Source organism: Phasianus colchicus, chromosome 2 (assembly GCF_987193195.1).
Source record: "Phasianus colchicus chromosome 2, bPhaCol1.hap1.1, whole genome shotgun sequence".
Classification (NCBI taxonomy): domain Eukaryota; kingdom Metazoa; phylum Chordata; class Aves; order Galliformes; family Phasianidae; genus Phasianus; species Phasianus colchicus.
Window position 1 is genome coordinate 929097 of NC_143437.1, and position 20253 is coordinate 949349.

Sequence of the window (20253 nt, forward strand, 5' to 3'; positions counted from 1 at the left end):
TCTTTCCACTAATATTGTTTTGTTACTGTGTGAAAATGATAGAAGAGGGACATACTGACAAAATGGCATCTGACAGGAAAGTATGTATGAAGCAAAAGTGTCATTGAGCTCCACCATGGAGAAAAAATGGCACCCACTGACATTCATCAATGCTTAATGTACATTTATGGAGAACAAACAGTGGATATGAACACAGCAAGGTGCTGGGTGGTGCATAGCAGCAGTGATAGGTCACCTCTACTGGTATAGAGTTAGGCTGGTACAGTTGGTAAAAATGCATAGCTAATGATGATGAACATGTTGAAACACTATTTGCTCTATTAAATAGTGTTACTGTGCTCTTCGTATCTATTGTAGTTTCCAGGGAAATAACTAGGAGATGTTGCACCAAAAGTAATGCATGTATACGCAGCACGATTCCTCTTCACTCAGTGGGGGCCAGGTAAGCCAAAAGGTTGGACACCTGTGCACCAGTGCAAGAAATATTCTACTAGTTGTTCTTAGCTACTGCAGGGTCCTGCATTACAAAGGAAGTGTAGGTAACTTACAGACTGTCTCCTTGCTAATACTAAGCAAACAAAACTACAGTACATATATTAATTCCTTACACACTGTTAGTAACCTGGAACAGTTTCCAAAACAAGCATAATTCATCTCCTTAAAAAACTGCATCCTTCATCCCCTTCCACCTCAATCTCCAAGCCACACAATCAACAGTCAGCTAAGATAGCAGATAAAAAAAAACAATACCTGCAGGAAGAGAGGCTCAGCAAGTCTTTATGCATGAGTTAACTTTCAGTCACTCTAACAAAGGACTTGCTCAATAAACAAAAGAAAACATTTACATTTCTGTGATTTGAACTTTAGTCAAAATAGCTGAATTCCAACCATCAACTCACCAAAAACAAAAGAGCAACTGAGAACACCAGATAACTCTGCTGTATTGCCCATCTGTAGTAGCCAGTGAAACCACAGAACAATGGGGATACTAACAATGGGGATACTATACACTGCACTAAGTGTTAAACCAGGGTATACAAAGAGACAATCTGTGATCTCATCTATTTTGGATCAAGTCCCAGAAACTAGTAACCTAAATCCTTCCTAAACATTCTTCTTCACTCTAGAAGTAAAGAAAAATGGTGTAATAGTGATTAGAAGCTAATTGTACAGAAGAGTGTGAAAAAAACCCTAAGGCATTCATCAATAACCATTAGCAAAGTTAAAGATTGTTTGCATAAATCTGTGCTGATGAAGGGGCTTAAGGGCAAGACAGCCCCTAATACTCCTGTAATACTGAAAGAGAAATTGTTGAAAAAGCACTATATTACAGAGCTGTAGACTATTATAGAAGTTTTTCTATTAGAAAAAAAAATGGCAAACCTATCTACTTTAGCTTTAATTCCTTCAAACTTATGGCAAGCTTCTATCTATACAAGTGTTGAAGTATGTAAGTACAGTAGCTAATAACATGATATTTAAATATTGCCTATGTGAAAACAATGGTCACAAAGTATCATTTTTACAAACCCACTTTGTGCTCAGTTCCTTTTAACTTGTGATTAAATGCAAGCCTTGCAGTGAAGGCTGGGTGGACTCTTGTTTTTGAGAGCAGATGGTGTATAAAAAAGGAAGAACAGGAACTCTCAAGCCCACTAAGGGCTTGAAAAACGTGCTTGAAAAAATAGTGAAGCCAAATGTAATATGGGAGAATATATACTTTAAGTATGGTTGTGCTCTCTCCACAAGTTGGAAAACTAGCTGTAGGGATAATATTAGAGAAGGAAGATTTCACAAGATTTGTAGGATCCTTAAGTTTTGTTACTGAGATTTCATATGGATGCTAAAGATGATCAAAGCTCAGAATTGCTGTAAGACAAGCACTCCTTTTAAGAAGAGTATCTACTGTCCAAACAACAAACTGGAACATCAGCTGTCAACTCACTTTACAAACTGCATTATTCATTCAGAGTATGTTAATTCAAGACAGGGAAACATCAACAGCAGTGGAGCAGTACTATTGACTCAAGTTGACTCTAGCACGACTGTCATTTTGCAGAACATTGTGTTTGTCCCTGTCTCCCCTGCCCACACCTTCGGCTTGAAATTTTTAAGAAGAACTTTTCATTTTCATAAAAATGGAAACACGAGACTGAAATTTTAGATTTCTTTGGAAGATAGTATTTACAATACATACAAAAATACTCTGGAAAAGACATTCAACTTCATTTACAAAAAATACCAGATTATAAAGAAATTACAGTAGAAACATAGCATAAGATTGTTGTTCTTTTTTAATCAATAGTTATAATTTCTTTCCACCCCCCAAAAAACACTCTAATGCACTTAACTGGGTAAGAAGTGTTATAAATGTTTATAGAGCCAGATTTAAGTCTGCTACAAGTTTTCATATAACCATTTAGAGTCCTATTGCATTTTCTTCAATAGTGAAGATTATTTATGGGCCTCTATGAGAGACAATAGGTGCGTAGTACACAGCTGTGCTAGACAGTTGAAAACTACTGCCTGTACAAAAATTGAGCATTATTGTGACGGATGCACAGGGGTGTATGTGCCAAACTGGAAAATACTTTAAGAACAATACATCCACATCAACTAGGAAAGCACACATGAATATAAGCACATACCTATATACTTGAAGCCACAATGTGGTTGCAGTGACTAGTCAACCCTGTTCACATACATTCTGAATCCAAGTCACAAGACAAGCTGTTTGTGTTTTTTTCAAAAAGCTGTTTCAGCTAGTGATTAAGACTTTTAAAAAGACTCAAGTACAGCTACTACAAGGGTACACATGAAGCAGTTCCAAAGGAAGCAGGTGTCTAAACTAGTACTACTTAAAAATAGCAGTATGATTTCCATAGCCAGTGACAGCAGCAAATGATCTTGTAAAAGCTACACAGAGGAGTTTCTTACAATACCTGCAGGTAAAAAAAAAACAAGCGTTAACTAGGTAACATTGCAGTACAACAACAGTAACCCTCCATTTATTGTTGGGTGCCACAAAATAATATGAACCAAGAAACAAACGAATATCATCTTTACCTGAAGATGCTGGTTACTGGTTAAGAGTAAGTCTGATGGATCTTTTAATAATACGAATACCATTTGTTGGAACAGGAGACGAAGAATCTGGTAGTTCTTCACTGCAGAGCCTCTATAACACACAAAAAGATGACACGGGAAAAAAAATAAGTACATTAAGAAGTAGCAGATAAAAGTTTTCTAGCTGAATAGATCATCTCTTATATATCAAACCAGTATAGCTCAAAATAAATATTCACAGAAAAGGATATTTTTCACTTTTCACACTTATTTAGTTACCATTACAGTTTACAGAAGAGGAGCATTTTCCTCTCTGCACACTTAACGCCTGAGAGAAAAAAACATCTCATGCCAGAAAAGAAGTTGCTCAAAGGTGCAATAGAAGCAGCTACTGTTCTTCTTGGATCCATGGATCAGGAATAATCTCTACTGTCAAGATGCATTCCAATCTTATAACCCCCCAGTTCTTCTTGACTCAATAACTTGATTTATATGTACACTTCAAAGCTTCCAGCCCTGTTACTGAAGTCAGTATACAAACATTTAAAAGTAGTTAGAGCTCAGAGCACCTTATAAAAGGTCTGCAAGGAACATACACATCACTTTAATAAAAAAAATAAAAAAGCAAACTGGAAAGAATCTGTCATTTTGGGGATGGAAGATGTCAAATGGAGACAGGGATCTCGAAGTATAAGTTCTTGAAATCTTTGATTTCACTTTGCAAACGTGGATTTCTGTTTGCAATTCAAGTCAGAAGCGTGAAAGGTAAAGGCTTACCACTAACTAGAAGAATCAGTTTTAGAGGTTAGTACATAAGCCTTTGCATACGCAAGGAAAAATCTAATTTTGCTTTCCAATACCTGTGACCTTGATGTTTCAATACTTGCAAGCAGCTTGTTTTTTCCTCCAAGGTCAACCTAAAAGGCAAAAAAGGATCTATTAGATACTATTCTCAAATTTGTTACTTAACAGAGAGCAAAACTAAATATATACATGCACTGGCATCCTCCACCTTTTAGATAAATACTACATTTTCATTAAGTTCCTATGAGCATACATGTGATGTTTCAGGTATTTCAACTTCCACTCTACCAACAAGACCGTATCCTGATTTGAGGATGTTCCCTCAAGAGTCCATAGAAAGCAAGAACACACACAGGGCTCTGTATCCTCCTTTGAAGGGTTAAATGCTTCAGTCTTCATTGTAGTTTTAGTCTTCAACAACTTGATTTGCTGATACAGAAAAATCTATTTAATGCATGACAAGCATAGATTAAAAAGCATACTTTTGTTTACATCGATAAGTGTAGAGTATGTCATGAATTCTCAGCATTAGAACACTCCATTTACCCTACTTTGAATAAAACCACCTGAAATTACATTTTCTGTAGATCTTCTCTTTACATCTTCTGGATGACCATCTTCTTTGAAGGCCGAATCCTGGCCAATTAACTAAAAACAAATACACAGGACTCAATTCCTAGACTAAAGTTACTTTCATACCCAGATAACAGCATTCAGTCATATTAGCCTTTCTTATAATAACATTTAGACACTGAGAACAGTAACGAGAATCTCAGATCACTTAAGAAGTCTTACTATTCATCCTTTACATTTATACTTGAAATATTCAGTACTAGTTAGTAATTCCAAAGGTTGGTGGTTCTCTTCAAGATGCAAAATTAAGTTGAATTGTTCTTGATTTCTGCCTCAAAGTAAAGGTTAAATCACAAAAAGCAGCCCTTAAAGGAGATTTTTGTCTAAAATAGAACTAATCATGCATAAATCTAAAGCTTCCATGAAAACAAGATTTAACAAGCAACTTCATGCTCTCTTCCATGGCAGATGATCTGCGTTTGTAAGATGCATATCTCCTTCGGTTAGAGATAGTTATGATGTTTTCTAAATTGTTTTAAGAACTGCTTCCAAATGAGCTATTTCCTTTGGTAATTGGCTAGAGCATGAACAAAAATAGTAGCATTTAGATATGATGTCATCAGACTAGAAACAGTCAGTGTTAGATCATGAAAGGAACTGCTCACCAGACACGTACTATATCCAAGACAATTTTTCATACTTGCATTAGTAAAGCCATCCTTATACTTAAGTTTAGACTCCTGAATCTCTTGGGGATGTACATACATATTTCTTATCAGTTATCTGATTCATTCTGTATCAATAACTACTACTTCAAATCCTCCTCAGGCTAACCCTTCTTCTCTACCTTTTCTCTGTCTTTTGATCTCTTGGAGCATTCTTTTGAGGCAGGTGAATGAGGCCGTTTAGGTGCAGCACTCTTTGAGGTTGTAATCTGAGTCCCACTTAGTTCATTATGTCCTTGGACAAAACGTGTTCTAAGTTGAGAAACTGCATTATGTCCTATTACTGTAGGAATGGTGCAGTCAGATGGAGGTCCTGATGTTCTTATGGCAACTGCAGCCTCCATTTCTGCGGGAAACATCAAACTTTTAGACCTCAGTCATGAAGTTAAAGACTGCTTTCCACCTACTACCTTAATACGTACTTGAACCAATAACTGGAATGGAGATTCCCTTGGACACTGGTGACACAGCTACATGAGTCATCTTCTCTCTACTGTTAGCACCATTCGTTCTCCAAATTGTGGCATTTCTGTGAAAAACATTTTCACAGTGCTGGTGTAATAAAATACTAGTTCAACATATTGTACATCAGTTGCAGAATGTTCATGCAAGACAAAAACAATCTACCTCCTTAGCCCTGTTAAGCAGCTCAGGCACATTCACTGACAATCTGCCTGATAATTTGTTCCACTGAATTTCAGATTAAAGATTAATATTTTCTTCAGGTGAGCCTCCATATACTAATACTTTTCCAGCTTTGTATACACAGTGCTCCATGCTACTTTCTTCATTGAAGAAGATGTCTGTTCTAACAGATGCCACCCCCTCTTTTTTTTTTTAATGCTACTTCTACAATACCAAACTGGGCCTAAATAAAGCTGGCAATACACTGTAGTACCTTATGTCCAAGTTCTTACACAACCCCACTAATTCAGTAGCAGCTCTGGAGTTTTTATGATCAAGATCAGTGCTAGTAATAGAACTCAATTCTGCTTGGCATTAACCATGCTTTGTTCGAAAGACCAGTTACCTACATATAAAATACTCCAACTTCAAAAAGTTGTATACTAACTTAAAATTACTCATATTCAAAACCAAATAATTGCTCTACTACCAAGTTCTCCTTTATTCCTACATATTGATGTGTAGGAAGTTACTGTAACAATTCCATTCGATTCACTCCCAAAGGAGGTGCCACCTTTGTTCCCAAAGCCATTAGGGTATCCCACATTCTCATGATCTTCATAGATTCAAACAAATATTGTTCATGAGTCAATTAACAGCAGCTTCCTTAGTTCTAAGGTTATCATACTAACCTTTCCATCTCTGCTGTAGAAGTGTCCAATTTAGATATCATACTTAATGAAGAGGAATTATATGATGTTCTAGAGTTGTCATCTCTGGAACTGTTCAAGCTTTCATTTGAAGAGGCCCTTTTGCACCGAAGCCCAGTAGCATTTTGACTAATATTTAGCATGCTTTGCTGAAAATGAAATCTTCCAATAATTAGTAAGCAAGATAAAATTTCCAGAAGAGTCACATTATTTGTAATCATACCTTCTTTCTTTTTTGTAAGGTTCCTGCAGGCAAAAAATAATGGAGATGCTTTCTCTTCACATAAGCTGTCTCAATCTTCATACCTTCCTTTAGCATGTTAATGTTGTTTGCTTGCCTGTAAACTAACACGGAATTTGGTATTGTAGCTTAATGATAATATTTGCATTACATATTTATCAAAGGTACACGATTTATTTGGAAATAACAAGCCTTTGAGTCTGTTCTGTCCAAATGAAGAACAAGAAGTTTCTCGCCCAACTAGCCACCAGATGCAACTCAAGTACTCTACACAGTACATTAGCTCACACTTGTCTTCTCGAGACTATTTCACATCCAGTACAGACCAGACACGTAGTAGATATTTAAGTTCAAATGTGTTTATGTACTCAGTCACAGCTAACTGTGCAGGTTATATCCGAGCTGATTTTAAGTTAAAGGAAATAGTACTCCATTGCCATTAGTTTTCTGATTCAGAACAGAGAAGGTACCTAGTTGATTTTCTGGAACAACCCTCATTTGCACACAGCTGAAGAGAAATCAGATGCCTTATTCAAGATTCAGACTAGTTTCATATTTAAAAGGTGCAACTGTGTTGCGTTCCGCTCCACACCTCCACAACAGTTCTATATCATCATCCAACTTTCCAGTAGTTCAGATTTAAGAATTCAGTCTTCCAGAGAAGGCCAAAACTAGATCCTAGGTACATCTGACTTACCAGAATTGCAATTTAAGACAGTTTTCCTTAACCGCCTGCATTTTTTTCTTTAAATGCAAGTTAACTGTTACACTAGCACAGCAGAATTAATACGTATTAGACACAATTAGACGTATTAGCACAAGCCTGAGGAAGTAAGTCTTATTCAGCTTAAAAATTCAGAAGAATGCATCTTAACTCATCTATGTCTTACATCCCAAAGCATGAGGTAAGGTGATAAGCTTTTACCACATTTTTAAGTGGAAATCTAAGCTTATGTTGATAAACTCTCCATCAGCATAATAAACTGAGGAAGTTCAAAATTATTTGTCCTAACACTTACCACTTCAGAAGACCAACATGATTTCTTTAGCAAATTATAAGGTCACGAGTCTGACAGCATACATATTTCTGAGAAACTCATGAGCAGTCAGGTCAGGAGTTAGTAAGCTAAAGAAAAAACTAACTTCAAATGACTCCTTTCACTGCTTTCTCTTTATTTTACCCTTACCTGACAATACATAAAATATTACTGTTTTTCTACATCTATCAAAAGTAATGATGGGAGATGAATCTGAAGTCTTATATGCAAGACTGCACGTAATTACAATGTGACAGATCACTGGCTTATGAATTTTTAAGGTTATCATATACAAACATTACAGAAAGATATCGTAAATTTTTAGAATCTGATACAATTAACTTCCTGTTTCAAAACTTAACAACTCACAACTGACTCCTTTTTAACAACTGTAGATATACCCAGTCAACATCTACAAGATAAACATCCGACCACCTGCTTCATGAAATGCAGTTCTTCCAGCAATGAATTCAGCACGTTCTTCACTCATCCAACTAGAACAGTGGAATTTTTAGGTTTACAGTAGCAATACCATTTTCTTGTTGAATACTATAGTCCAGACCTATCTGTACTATGTTTGCTGTCCCTTGCTTCTGGTATATATTGAAGCATCTCACCACTTCGTGCATAACTAATATACACCCATTTTAAGATGGACTTCATTAAAGTGTCAGAACTGGAAGATTTCGAAGATACTTTTTATGTTGGTCCCTAGATAATAATTAACAGGGGGAAGTACATTTCACTCCAGGATGGAACTTCCAGTAGAACCAAAAAAGAAGCAAGACTAGAGCAAAATAAGATATAGGCTTACCTGCATCCGTGAATGACTGTATATCATATGTTAAATCAATCTTAGTACTTTCTGCACTTTCCAATTTCCTAAATATGATTCCCAGAAACCACATTGACACATAGCGACTCCTAAAGAGACAGATTCAGAAATCTATCATTTATGCAGAGATGCCAAGTACGCTGATGAATAGCCTCAACAAAGAATTGAGATGACAGCTTAGTTGTACACAGCAATTAAATACTGAAGTCAACCCTTACTTAAGCTCTAAGTACTTTTCTTGGAAGTTTGCCCTTCTTGAAAAATCAAAGATGTTCAGAATCTTGCACCTACAGAACAGCAGGTACATAGCAGAACATGCTAGACAAGTAGAGATAAATGAATGTAAACAAGTTAATACAATGGCTAAACTGTATTTACGAAGAGTAATGAAACTCACTGTTTACAGTATTCTTGGTTGCCAGGGAAAGACTGCGGATTTACATGTGCAATATTTATAAATTCATTCCTTTCCAAGTTTCCAACAAGCACACGGATTTTAGATTCAACAAGGCCAACCCTAAGAACAAGAAACATTTGCTCAGTTTTACCATGCCCAAAAGAGTAATTACATGTCTTTTTATAATGTAATGCTAATCAACTAAAAAGGAATAAGCTTCTTTCAGCTGAAAAGATGGAAGATTTTAGACTTCAGTTTGAGATTGATCCAGTGATAGCCAAGCTTTAGAGTTTCCAAAGACCAAAGTTTATCTAACTTATTTTTATCACAGACTACATTTCATCAGAACTGTGGGAGTACAGTCAGCACATCCCAGCATCTCTACCTGCATTTCAAAGCAGGCAAAACCCTAAAGATTATCAGGATGAGCAGTTCAGAAAGAAAATCAAGGACAATCACATTTGGGTGAAGATGGAATTCTTCTTACAGATTAACACTGAAGTTTACCCTCCTCAAACCAAATAGAAAAAAGAGTTCCTATAATAAAGATGCAAGTCACTTAAACTTCAAGACACAAACTTGCTTTTCTGTTTCCAGAGATACACAGTCAAGCCTCATTTGACTCAATTTCTACCACTAAAAAACTTCAGCTCTTACTGAAGTCAGAATTTTCTTCATCTTGCAAGCAAGATATTTGGACACAAACTTTGTTGTATCAAAAAAAAATAGATCAGAGCTCTTTAGCTTTAAGCCCTCTGCCCATAAATCCTTGCTGCACACTTAATTGTGACTGACATAAAGCTGCAGCTGATACAACTGAAGTGGACAGATTCCAAAGTTCAGAGAATATTTCAAAATAGTTAACAGGCAATATAATATACTTAACATATAATACATTGCAAAGCTAAGAATAAAGTCATAGTACCTTAAATCACCTACTACTCCTTGCTTCAACATACATGAAGTTTTATAAAATTTTTCAGCACACGATGGCCAGAATTTCTGCTTTATCTCCCTTAAGGCAGTGCCAAACATCACATCATAAGCAGTGGCTTCCTCCATCTATAACTGAGGTTGTTCTCACATAGTTTTGCAAAGCAGATCAGCACTTCTGCAGTTTACCTATACACTACCAGTCATATTGAAGTGCTGATTTTTAGCACTAAATGTAATAGGTCTTAATGCATTAATAGCTTAAAGTCTCAGTAAATATGCTCCACAACAGATGCTCTGCATTGTCAGGCAGATGCCTCACTCAGATGAAACAGTATTGTTTCACTTCACTGGAGGAAAAAGTAGGCTCTGAAGTTAGGTGACTACCAAGCTGGAGCAAATTAGCATTCAAGAATTCATTACAAATCAAATATTACACCTAATAAACAAGTTATAAATTAATTATTTTAAGGTTACAGAGCGGTTGTATTGAAAGCTGGGATTGTGCACAAGACAATCCATTAATACATAGGAAGAAAATTAGAATTTCAGTGAAGTGTAACTTGAAAATAATACGTATATTGGGGGTGCACTGACCACTGCTCTCAAAGTCTGTAAAATACCTAGCTCTCCAGTGGTTGTTACAGAGCTGGTCACATTAAGCAATCCATGTTTGATAGAGCCTTTGCAACAAGGAACCTCCTAACTGAAGATGCGTTGAGAGGTTTGTAAGGAGATGTCTGCTGTTCCACATGACACAGAACACCTGACCTTAAGGCAAAGTGCACACTAGTGCTGTGATCCCTCATTGTGACTCAGATCTTTACGATAACTCCTCAAAACAGTAAGATTTACACTAGTTTTCTTTTACAAGATAGTTTTTCATTTAGTAGATGATGCCACATTTCAGTTTAATATTTAATTTGTTAATACAGTTAACAGTAAAGTACAACAATTACTTGTATTTCAATTATGTACCAAACTCAAATTTTCAAGCCTTACCATTCTAAGTGATGCTCTTCAGTATAGGTGCTAGCAGTCAGTACAATATAATGTCTACAATAAGAACAGAAATATACTGGCTGAGGACTTTATTCCTTTAAACAAAGTCAGAACTTCCTTTAAACAAAGTCAGAACTGCCTTAAATATAGATAACATGACATCTAGATAAGACAGTAATGTAAGCGTGTAAGGTTGTACCCTGTATTCAGCACAGTATTTACTGATGAAAAAGTTATCACATCCTTTAGAGTCACATTCTGCTACATTCAAAACACTGCAATTGATCTTTTAATTAGAAAAACAGCTGGTAACATGACAGTCTCTGCATCTCCCCTGCATTCTATACTAAAAATCTAACGCCACTTCCAGTACCTAAAAAATAGACATTGATGTCATCTATTTAGATAACGTTTCAGTCTTTTACCACTACACAAATCATTTCAAGTTCAGAAAACAGATTTCATACATACTTGTATTTCTGAAAGAAATTCGGTTGTTCAAAGAGCTTTGGCCAGTCTGACTTTCCTTGGAGAATCTCATTTGTAACTGCGAGACCTACAATTGATGGTGCAAAAATATGATAAAAACATGATATAAACTCTGCAAGATAAAAGTTTTGAACATTAACAGATGAAAAGCAAGAATTCCCTTGACACAGAGCAAGTGTACTACAATATTTTGTTGTAAAATTAGGTTGGTCAGTAATTCAAGATCATTTCTCTGTGGTACATTCTACCTGAAAGAGCAGGACATCTCATGAAACATAACCAACTCAAATAATGCTTTCACACAGTAAACATTATACTTTTAAATACTTAAAAAGTTAATAAACACAGAAAGAACTTCAATTTTTTACCATGTTTGAGCTCCTCTACCACTACAGCTCGTGTTGATGTAGATACATTGTATGTAGAGTTCTGCTGTGGATAGGCTGGGGTGATGATTGGCATTACATGGTACCTGTCTGATGGGTTGACCTAAGATGTTAAAACAGTTCTGTTTAGCATCAGTTTAATCCACAAGAAAGTTTTAAGGCTTTTGTATTTAATTTCTGCATACCCTAGGATCCCATACTGGTAAATTAAGATTATTCTCTTCAGGTTGTTTCAGCAGTACAGGATTTGGCCATTCCCTATAAAAGATAAGCCATTAACTGATAAACAACCGTCCATTTTAAAACTCAGACATGTGATTCAGGCTAGGACTGAATGTTGTTATTACAATTTTTAAGGAACTAGTTTTAAAAAGGTTACTATTTTACAGACTATAACTAGCATAAGCAATAGCTCTTACCATTTTGAAAAAATCAAGAAGAACTTGTTCACAAGAGTAGAAGCCAATGCATTTGGATGGAGTTGACATGTTCTTGCTACTAGCATTGCCCAAGAAACCCCACCAAGAAATCCCAGCATGTTGGAATAAATACCACGTCCTAGAAAGGATACTTTGTAGTTAGCCTATTCTTACATTCCTTCAAATTTACAGCACAGATTTCACAAGCTATAGACTATGTCATAACAAAAAAAAAAACAAAAGCAGCTAGGAAATGTTGGTTGTTACATTGATAAATAATATAATCATTACTACACCATTTCCCAAAATACTACTGCTCTGAAATCTGCTTGTACTGTTACAGGTATTGTTTTGCCCCAGTTTCTTTTCCAGGAGGGGGAAGAGGTACAAAAAAAAAACTTCTGCCATTGTTCTAGCACTTGCTATAACTACAATTCCATAAGATATTTCCCAATTCATTATTTATCAAGGTTTCTGGATAAACTTGGCTTTTTTTTTTTTAATCATTTGTAGTCAGGTTCCCAATAAGAGTCTTATCTTGTTATTTTTATTGCCCAGAAAAAACCTAACATTTAAAGAATTGTCCAAAGTACTTCTAATGACTTTTAACTTCCTTTCTAGTATGAGGCTTCCCCAAAAATTTCAAAGATCATAAAATCACATTGCTCACGTTTTGCCCACAGTTTAATTGCACGTAGTGTGAGCTGGAAATTCTCTTTATTTGGAACTAGATGCAGTATTTCATCAGTAACTCTGCATCCTGTAAAAAAAAGTTTAAGTATCAAAGTTTGCAGTAACAAGTCCATTTCATGTTTGATACAATTTATATGTATCATATGATTCTATGTTATTTTGGATCAATTGCTTACAACTTAATACTCAAGTCTAAAAACAACTTTGGATCACTTGTTTCACATTACCTGGATTACACCTAACATTCAGGATCACTTTGGGTAACTGATGCAACTGAACTTTTTTTTTTTTTTTTTTTAAGACTCCATCCAGTAAATTTTAACATGGCCTTTCTACATTTATTCTGAAAGCTAGCTTTCTTTCTACAGTTATATCTGTTGCTATTGGTGATGATTCAGGTATCTTCAATATCTTTATTTTTATTAATCACAATGCTTCTTTCTCTATCAAGAGAATGCTTTACTTATTCACTTGGAGAAAGTCCTGTGGTATGCTGCAAGAATGCACATCACAATCAGTGGAACAGAAGATACAGGCTTATCTACTCACTACTAATGAAAGCATGTAAATTTAAAGCCCAGTGTCACCTCCTCAGATTTTAAGTATACTGAGATCAGTTTCTGCGTCTCACACAGAAAACTGGAGCAAGTAACATGCATTCCATACTAGTTTTAGTAACATTTTCTTTTTGAAGATGCATGAACATGCTTACCATTTAAGCTCCGTATACATCTTATATCCAGGCTTCTAAGACGCGAGTCATCTCTGAGATCAAGATTATCAGAAACAGTTTGCACAGGCAGTCTTGCAAACACAAGATCAATCTTAAAGAAGTACCAAACAAAAAAAATTACTTGAAGTTCCATATTTTATTTACAAATTCTACAATGCATCACTTCTTTCTAGCCTAGATAAAAGACTTTGGGGTAGATTTTGTGTGTGTGTTTTAAGAATCTGAACTTAGATTTCCCTTTAAAAAGCAAAGTTGCATCTTAACTCCATGACCTCAACTACAGCTGTAGCATTATGTGATAACCCCTTCTGAGCCTGACTTATGTTATTTAGTACAACCCGAGTTAAGAAAGTGTCTTTACATGACAAAAGTCACAAGAAGATGATAAAAAACTATTATTTACTGCTTGATATCATTATCATTAACATGCTTGGGTACTTCAACACACATGCCTTTATTTAATGGAAAATATTTATTCAAGATACAAGGATTCCTACAACTGACAAACGTAGGCAGAAATCAAGCAAATACTTCATTTTGTCCTATCACATTTATTTCACAATTACTTCTTTTTCCCCCATTTGCAGCAACATGTTTATTACTCTGCCTACAACTCATACAGTGAAATACACAACACGCAGCCTTATGAAGAAAGCTAGCTTGTCACAGCCAAGAAGAATTAACAAAGCCTTAGCCTTTATTTCCAGTCTGCACAGTCCTTGTGAAATGGAAATAATTCAAGTAGACTAACCTGGCCTACAGCACAAATCTAGAACAGAACATCCTTGATTTTCTCATGTGTGCCAGGCTTCATAAGGACTTACTTTTCTCCAAACTCTAGTTCTGCTGTAATGTCTTCTCCTGGATTGTGGTAAAGCTGTTCACCTACAGTTTTCTAAAAACACTAAGGTACCAAAACCCTGGGAAAATTTTCAGAGACCTGTGATGATTCTAAGTTATCCTACTGCAAAAAATAAAAAAGAAAATTCTTACCTCAATGCCATCAAACTCAAACTTGACAACAGGTACATATGCATCTTCTACTGCCTAGGAAGGAGAGGATAATTAAAAACACCTTTTGCTACTTTGTCATTTTCCTTAGACTACAATGAAATAAAGAATTTACACTGCTCATTTAAGTACTGAGTTGCCTCTGAATCAACAGAATTGGATAAGCTGCAGGCAGTATTGTACTGATACTACAGTTAAAGTTAATTAAGCTCATTACTTATACATATGAAGTTTTTCCAATGTGACTGCCAGAGGAAAACTAAGCTAGGGAAGCACTTCTCCATTCCTAAGGTTTGGACAGCAGAAAAACTACCGTATAGATTGTCTCCATAAACTTAAAGCAGGAGGCCACATATGCTAGCACTTTTGCAAAATAAGAAGATCGGCCTGAACCATCTCAAACTGACTCAACTGACTTTTTCCAAGAAAAATGTCAACTTATAATAAAGATTAGAAAGCTTACAACTTGAATTTGTTTGTTTTTAAAAACAGAGAAGACAAGAATGAACAAACATAGCTTCCAATCTTAATGTAAGCACAAGAGCTATGCTTATTAGCTCATTTCTAGGAGAAACCACTGAAGGACAGCCATTTCAGGTGCTAAGTGCCTGTCCCCCACAGGAACAAAGCCTCTCTTTCCTTTTATGTTTAGCTAGAGTCAGACTCTGCAAGCAGCATTCATGTAAGACTGCTATATCTAGGAATAAGCAATTCAGGCATCCTGCAAACAAAACAAGTGACATGAAAATAAAAGGATGCATGAAATATTTGATTAAATTCTAACATATAAAAAAAATAGGTAAGAAAACATCCAGCAGCCTGGAGGGAAAGTGACCAAGGCAAAGCAAACTAGCCCCTGTTCAGCAAAAGGCCACATGACTGCTGGCCTACACTGGAGACCAAAGGCTAGCACTGGAATAGAACTCATAAGGGAAAAATCCCCACCTTTTCAAGAGAGTTCACATCTTCATTTCTCTTCTCAAACTAATGATCCAAAATATCTTTCAAATCTTATTACAGCACTCAAACTTTTTGGAAATTTAGTGCCAGGAATCACTTACTCAACAAGTGAAGCACTAGTTGATGTCAAAATGATGTCAAAGATTTAACTCTGGCGACAATCAATGCTAAATGGCTGTTCTAGAAGCACCTATAGTATTATCCACTAGATCTGCCAAAGCAAACAGCTGTTTTTTAAAAATAAGGTTTTACAGCATAGCTGTAAATGATATTGTGATTAAAGATCATATTTTGTGTTGATTAGCCATACAGAAGTCTGAACATCTTCCACCTCCTATAGAAGATGCACACCATGGCATAACACCTTCACTAGATACTTGAGTAATATATAGCTTAAGGCCTTGTTTAGAATAACATTTATAATATCTTCACTTCCCTCCCCCAAGGAAGATGGTACTACCCCTGCTCAGAAGTCGGCAGGTCAGGATTATATGCAAAGACATGCAATATTCTGGAAGTGATTTTACAAAGCAGTAATGTTGTATGTTTACATACACTTACATATGCTTCTATTAGCTTTATATAGAGCTGTCCATATCCATCACTACTGCAAAATCTCAAGCTAAGTACCCAGAAAAGAAAAGGAGACAAATGATATGAAAATAGTGAAGCAAATCCAGTTCTGTAGTATCCAGAAGTACTGACAGAAGCCTTTCTACATCACATTCATCTACCTTAAATTTAAGCTGACCCTTCTGCTTTCTACAAGCAAAGTAATAATCTCATTTCCAAGCCCCTTACAACATCTAAAATGTTGTAAATGCAAAATTCTTAGAGGCAAATTCAGTGTTTGCTAAAGCTGGGTATATAGACAAGTGTACCACAAAGATTCCTATTATGTATAGCCACTGGGGAAAGGAACCAAAAACTTGTCTTCAGCATTTTCATACCACAAAAAAACATTGTTTAAAATGGTCAAGAACTTGTAATACATTCACTACTAATGCAAATATCAAACACGACTGTTCCTAGCTGTAGAAGTAACAGTCTAGGAGGAAGAGCTTACTTACTCTTAGATTTTTTATCTCTTCCTGATGCTTTAGTTTTTCAAAAAATGAGTGAAAGAAATCTGATCTTTCCACATGTCTAGGAGCAACACAAAGAGCATCTATGTCAGCACCTGCAGAGAGATTCAATTTCTCCTATTATTGTTGGTAGCCACTATCAATCATTAGAACGATGATCAGATAATTGAACTTTACCTTTGGTGTGTACTCCAAGCCTGTAAGAACCAAATGTAAATATTCTGCCACCAACATTTTCTACCACTGAAGGGGGAAGGTTCTGCAGGTAGAAGAAAGTTTTCTTTAGAATATAATGCTTTCTGAACTACGTGCAAGTTTAATCAGAATGAGTTACTTTGATTACATACTTAAATGTGTCTTCCCACTCCTGTACTGCATTGTTAGTCAAATCTCTAATGGACTAATAATTTTTTCCTAAAGTAAGCACTTGCAACTCAAAAAAGCATGGGCAATTCAGCAGTCCTTTAATTATTTTTATATGAGGTAAGACCTATTATTAGCCTTTCCAGCAGAAGCAGCACTTTAATTAACATTATCTTATAGAATAGGCAAGTCTAGCATAATTTCATATTAGATTGAGTTCTTCAAGCTGTTTGGGGCAAGAATTGGTGCCTATTTAACTTCCATTTGACCCCCCAAAAATGTTCATCATTGCTAGCTGCTACAACCAATTGATACAGCTGCTTTACAAGTTTATTCACTGTCTCAAAGACTTCGAGATCTTGATATGAATAATCTTCTCTACCATACTTCAGTACCAGTTACCATAGCTCTGCTTGACTTAAGAATAAAGATGAAAGTTGAACTTTAGCATAAATCAGTGGTGTGACATTAATAGAAACAATGAGGCTTCAGTTCTTTCAATAAGAACATAATAAGAATTCCTACCTTGCTCTCACCAAGTTCAAAAATCCATTCTTTGACCAAATTATTCAGTTTACAAAGAACAACCAGCCTGCAAATAAAACTCACATTAAACCTGTTCTCATAAAAAAGAAAAGAGAGATTAACTAATATGTGTTTTTATACCTGTGATTCAACTCCTCCTCATCTTCAAATACTCCAAATGACTCCATTGCTTCAACTAGCTTCTGAGTATGAATATAATCTATATCCTTTGGAGGAGCCAAGCTAATTGGAGAGGTAATTCCATAGTGCCTGTGTGGCTGGTTCTGCAGCATAGAAGTACTATGGGAGAAAAAAAACACTGAAGACAACATAGAAGCAAAACATACAAAAAGAAAAAAACCAAAACCTGACTGGGTAATATCTTCTACCTTACATGTTTCCAAATCAATTTCTGTTCATCATTAATATTGATAAGAAAATCGTTTAGATGAGTTTAAGATACTCTTATTGCAAAAGTGTTAAGTTAGGTCAAGTTATCAATACTGAGAGTCAAAACTATTAAAGAAACCACAATTACGAATATGAAATACACCCTAAGTTGCTACGACCTTAATGCATTTTATTTGGATTGTCATAGACAGAACCAATCACTAGGAAATAAGATTTGATATCCACTAAGGGCAACCCTGTCTACAGCAGAAGTTCTAGATACACTTCTGTTTCACACTGTTTAACTTAAGCTACTCCCATTAGTTTCCTGCTAACATTAATCAAAACAATTTATGACAAGCTCCTTCTAGTTAGATTGAAGTATGATACCACAATAGCAAACTGCAAGGTAGAAAAAAAAAAAAACAGATTTGCCATGCTTCTACTGACTTTAAAAGGGTATTACACTCTACTCAATTGAGTTGATGCTGAAGATTCAGTGTTACCCTAGTTTTGTTCAGGGAAGAACATGAATGAAAACTATCAACCAATCTATAGCTAATGCCATTAGGAAAGCCTTGTACTCTTAACAGTGCTCAACTTCCATAGTTCAGAGGTCTTAGCTGTACATACACACACACTTATATTATAAATATATATATATACAAAATATCAGCTGGGTTACTTAACTAGTCGTGAAAACATTAAGGTACCCAATACATTTTAGCTGAAGTGGGAAGACACTCAAGACAACTTCAATGGCTGACCTAAAGCAGCCATAGAAACTGCTTGTTTTTAAACTTTCAATCGTTGTCTTCACTCCTCTGCTGAGGGGAGAAGGATTTATCTCAGTCTAGCTTTATCTAATTGTAGCTGTAGCTTTTAGTTGTAGACGCTTTCTGGTGGCTTTTTTTTATTTTTTTAAACTCCTTCCCTCACTCTTCCACATGGCCTTGTTTCTCAAATGAAGTGTCTGCTACTATATTTTTAAAAACCTTTAAAAGACTTTGCCAACTTCCAGTTTATAAGTGAGGGCATCCATAACGAACATTGTTCTCCTTATGATACCATTCTCACAGGAGACAGAAAAAAAAGCCCGCGTTCCTTCTATTTGCTGTGCATTACACCTAAGCAAAACCACATCCAGCAGCTAACCAGCGAACAGGAGGGCACAGCCTGCCCTCATTCTTCCTTCGGAGAATAGAGTGACATCGCTCACATACACCAGACACACTTGCTCTAATCAGCTCTTCTGGTAGGCTCTAGTTTTATCCAGGAATATAACTTAAAGCAATCCACTCACAGAGCCACACAGACCCGGGATAACACCGCCAACTCACTTTTTTTCTTTTTTTTAACCCTACAGAGCTCTTAACCCATTCTACCGCCCTTCACTCCCCTCACGGGGGGATTCTCCCACGCTTTTAGAGGGTCTCCCCGAACCAGGCAGCCTTCCCACCCACCAGCCCCTCACACGAGGCATGAAGGTCTGCAGCGAGAAACAAGCCTCAGAGAAAGGCGGGGGAGAGAGGAGGAACGGCCCAAGAATCCCACCGCCCCCACCGCCGCCGCCGCCGCCTCACCCGCCCGTCTCCCTCATGGCGCACACCACACCGCACCGCCGAACCCGCCGCAGCCCACGCCCCGCTCCCTCCTATGCCGCGCGCCGCCCGCGCCTCCTTCCCGCTCACCCGTGGGGCGGGGCTTGGAGCGGGGCACGCCCCCACGGCCGGGCCGCGCCTCGTCTGCGAGCTGAGCCTGCGCCGCTTCTGCTTTGGAGCTCCGCTTAGTGGCCGCGGGACGGCTGCTGAGCGGGGGGCGGTGCCTTTCGCTGACTCACCTGTAGCGCGTAACGGGGCGTCGAGCACACGGGTTTTTCTTCAGGTGTAACAGAGACGAAAAATTCTCGTCTTAAATGCAGACGGTGGTTAATCAAGCTTAATTTGATTGCTGAAAGCACGTATACTGGTCGAGAAGAAAAAGCGGTTGGTGCCTGAGAAACAGGCTGTGTCGTGCTTTGGTGTGGCTACGCAGAAGGGCTGTGGGCTGTAGAAGAACAACAGGTTCATAACGATCCTGTGATTTGAATAGGAATTCCAATTTCTCATTATCTTTTAAAGATACTTGAGAGTCTTTCTTGAGGGGCAGAACTGAGGAAGTTGAGTGCAGTGGCTGTCTCAGAAGTGATATTCTTTTGTGGAAAACAAGATGTGCCTGTTCTTTACTAGCTATTTACATTGAACTCTTTCCAA

The 20253-nt window shown here is 36.8% G+C and overlaps 1 protein-coding gene across 7 annotated transcripts; it reads right to left on the reverse strand.

The window, feature by feature from the left end:
• Nucleotides 1-1763: 1763 nt before the first annotated feature.
• Nucleotides 1764-19935, reverse strand: PAPOLG (poly(A) polymerase gamma). Of its 7 annotated transcripts, none has more exons than XM_090134501.1 (23): nt 19465-19499; nt 17753-17911; nt 17612-17678; nt 16901-16982; nt 16709-16818; nt 14661-14714; nt 13647-13758; nt 12912-13001; nt 12242-12380; nt 12008-12080; nt 11805-11925; nt 11419-11503; nt 10948-11001; nt 9013-9132; nt 8595-8704; nt 6726-6847; nt 6485-6651; nt 5591-5697; nt 5291-5514; nt 4447-4518; nt 3927-3983; nt 3067-3178; nt 1765-2942 (listed from the first exon to the last, which is right to left on the reverse strand). In XM_090134501.1, exons 1-22 carry the CDS (start codon nt 19482-19484, stop codon nt 3080-3082), a joined length of 2244 nt encoding a protein of 747 aa, XP_089990627.1. In that variant the 5' UTR covers nt 19485-19499; the 3' UTR covers nt 1765-2942; nt 3067-3079. The 7 variants fall into 7 exon arrangements, with proteins under 7 accessions (XP_089990629.1, XP_089990627.1, XP_031451037.1 ...); XM_031595177.2 differs by lacking the exon at nt 19465-19499 and adding an exon at nt 19842-19935 and having other exon boundaries at nt 1766-2942; XM_031595175.2 differs by lacking the exon at nt 19465-19499 and adding an exon at nt 19693-19830 and having other exon boundaries at nt 1766-2942.
• Between the last annotated feature and the right edge of the window lie 318 nt (nt 19936-20253).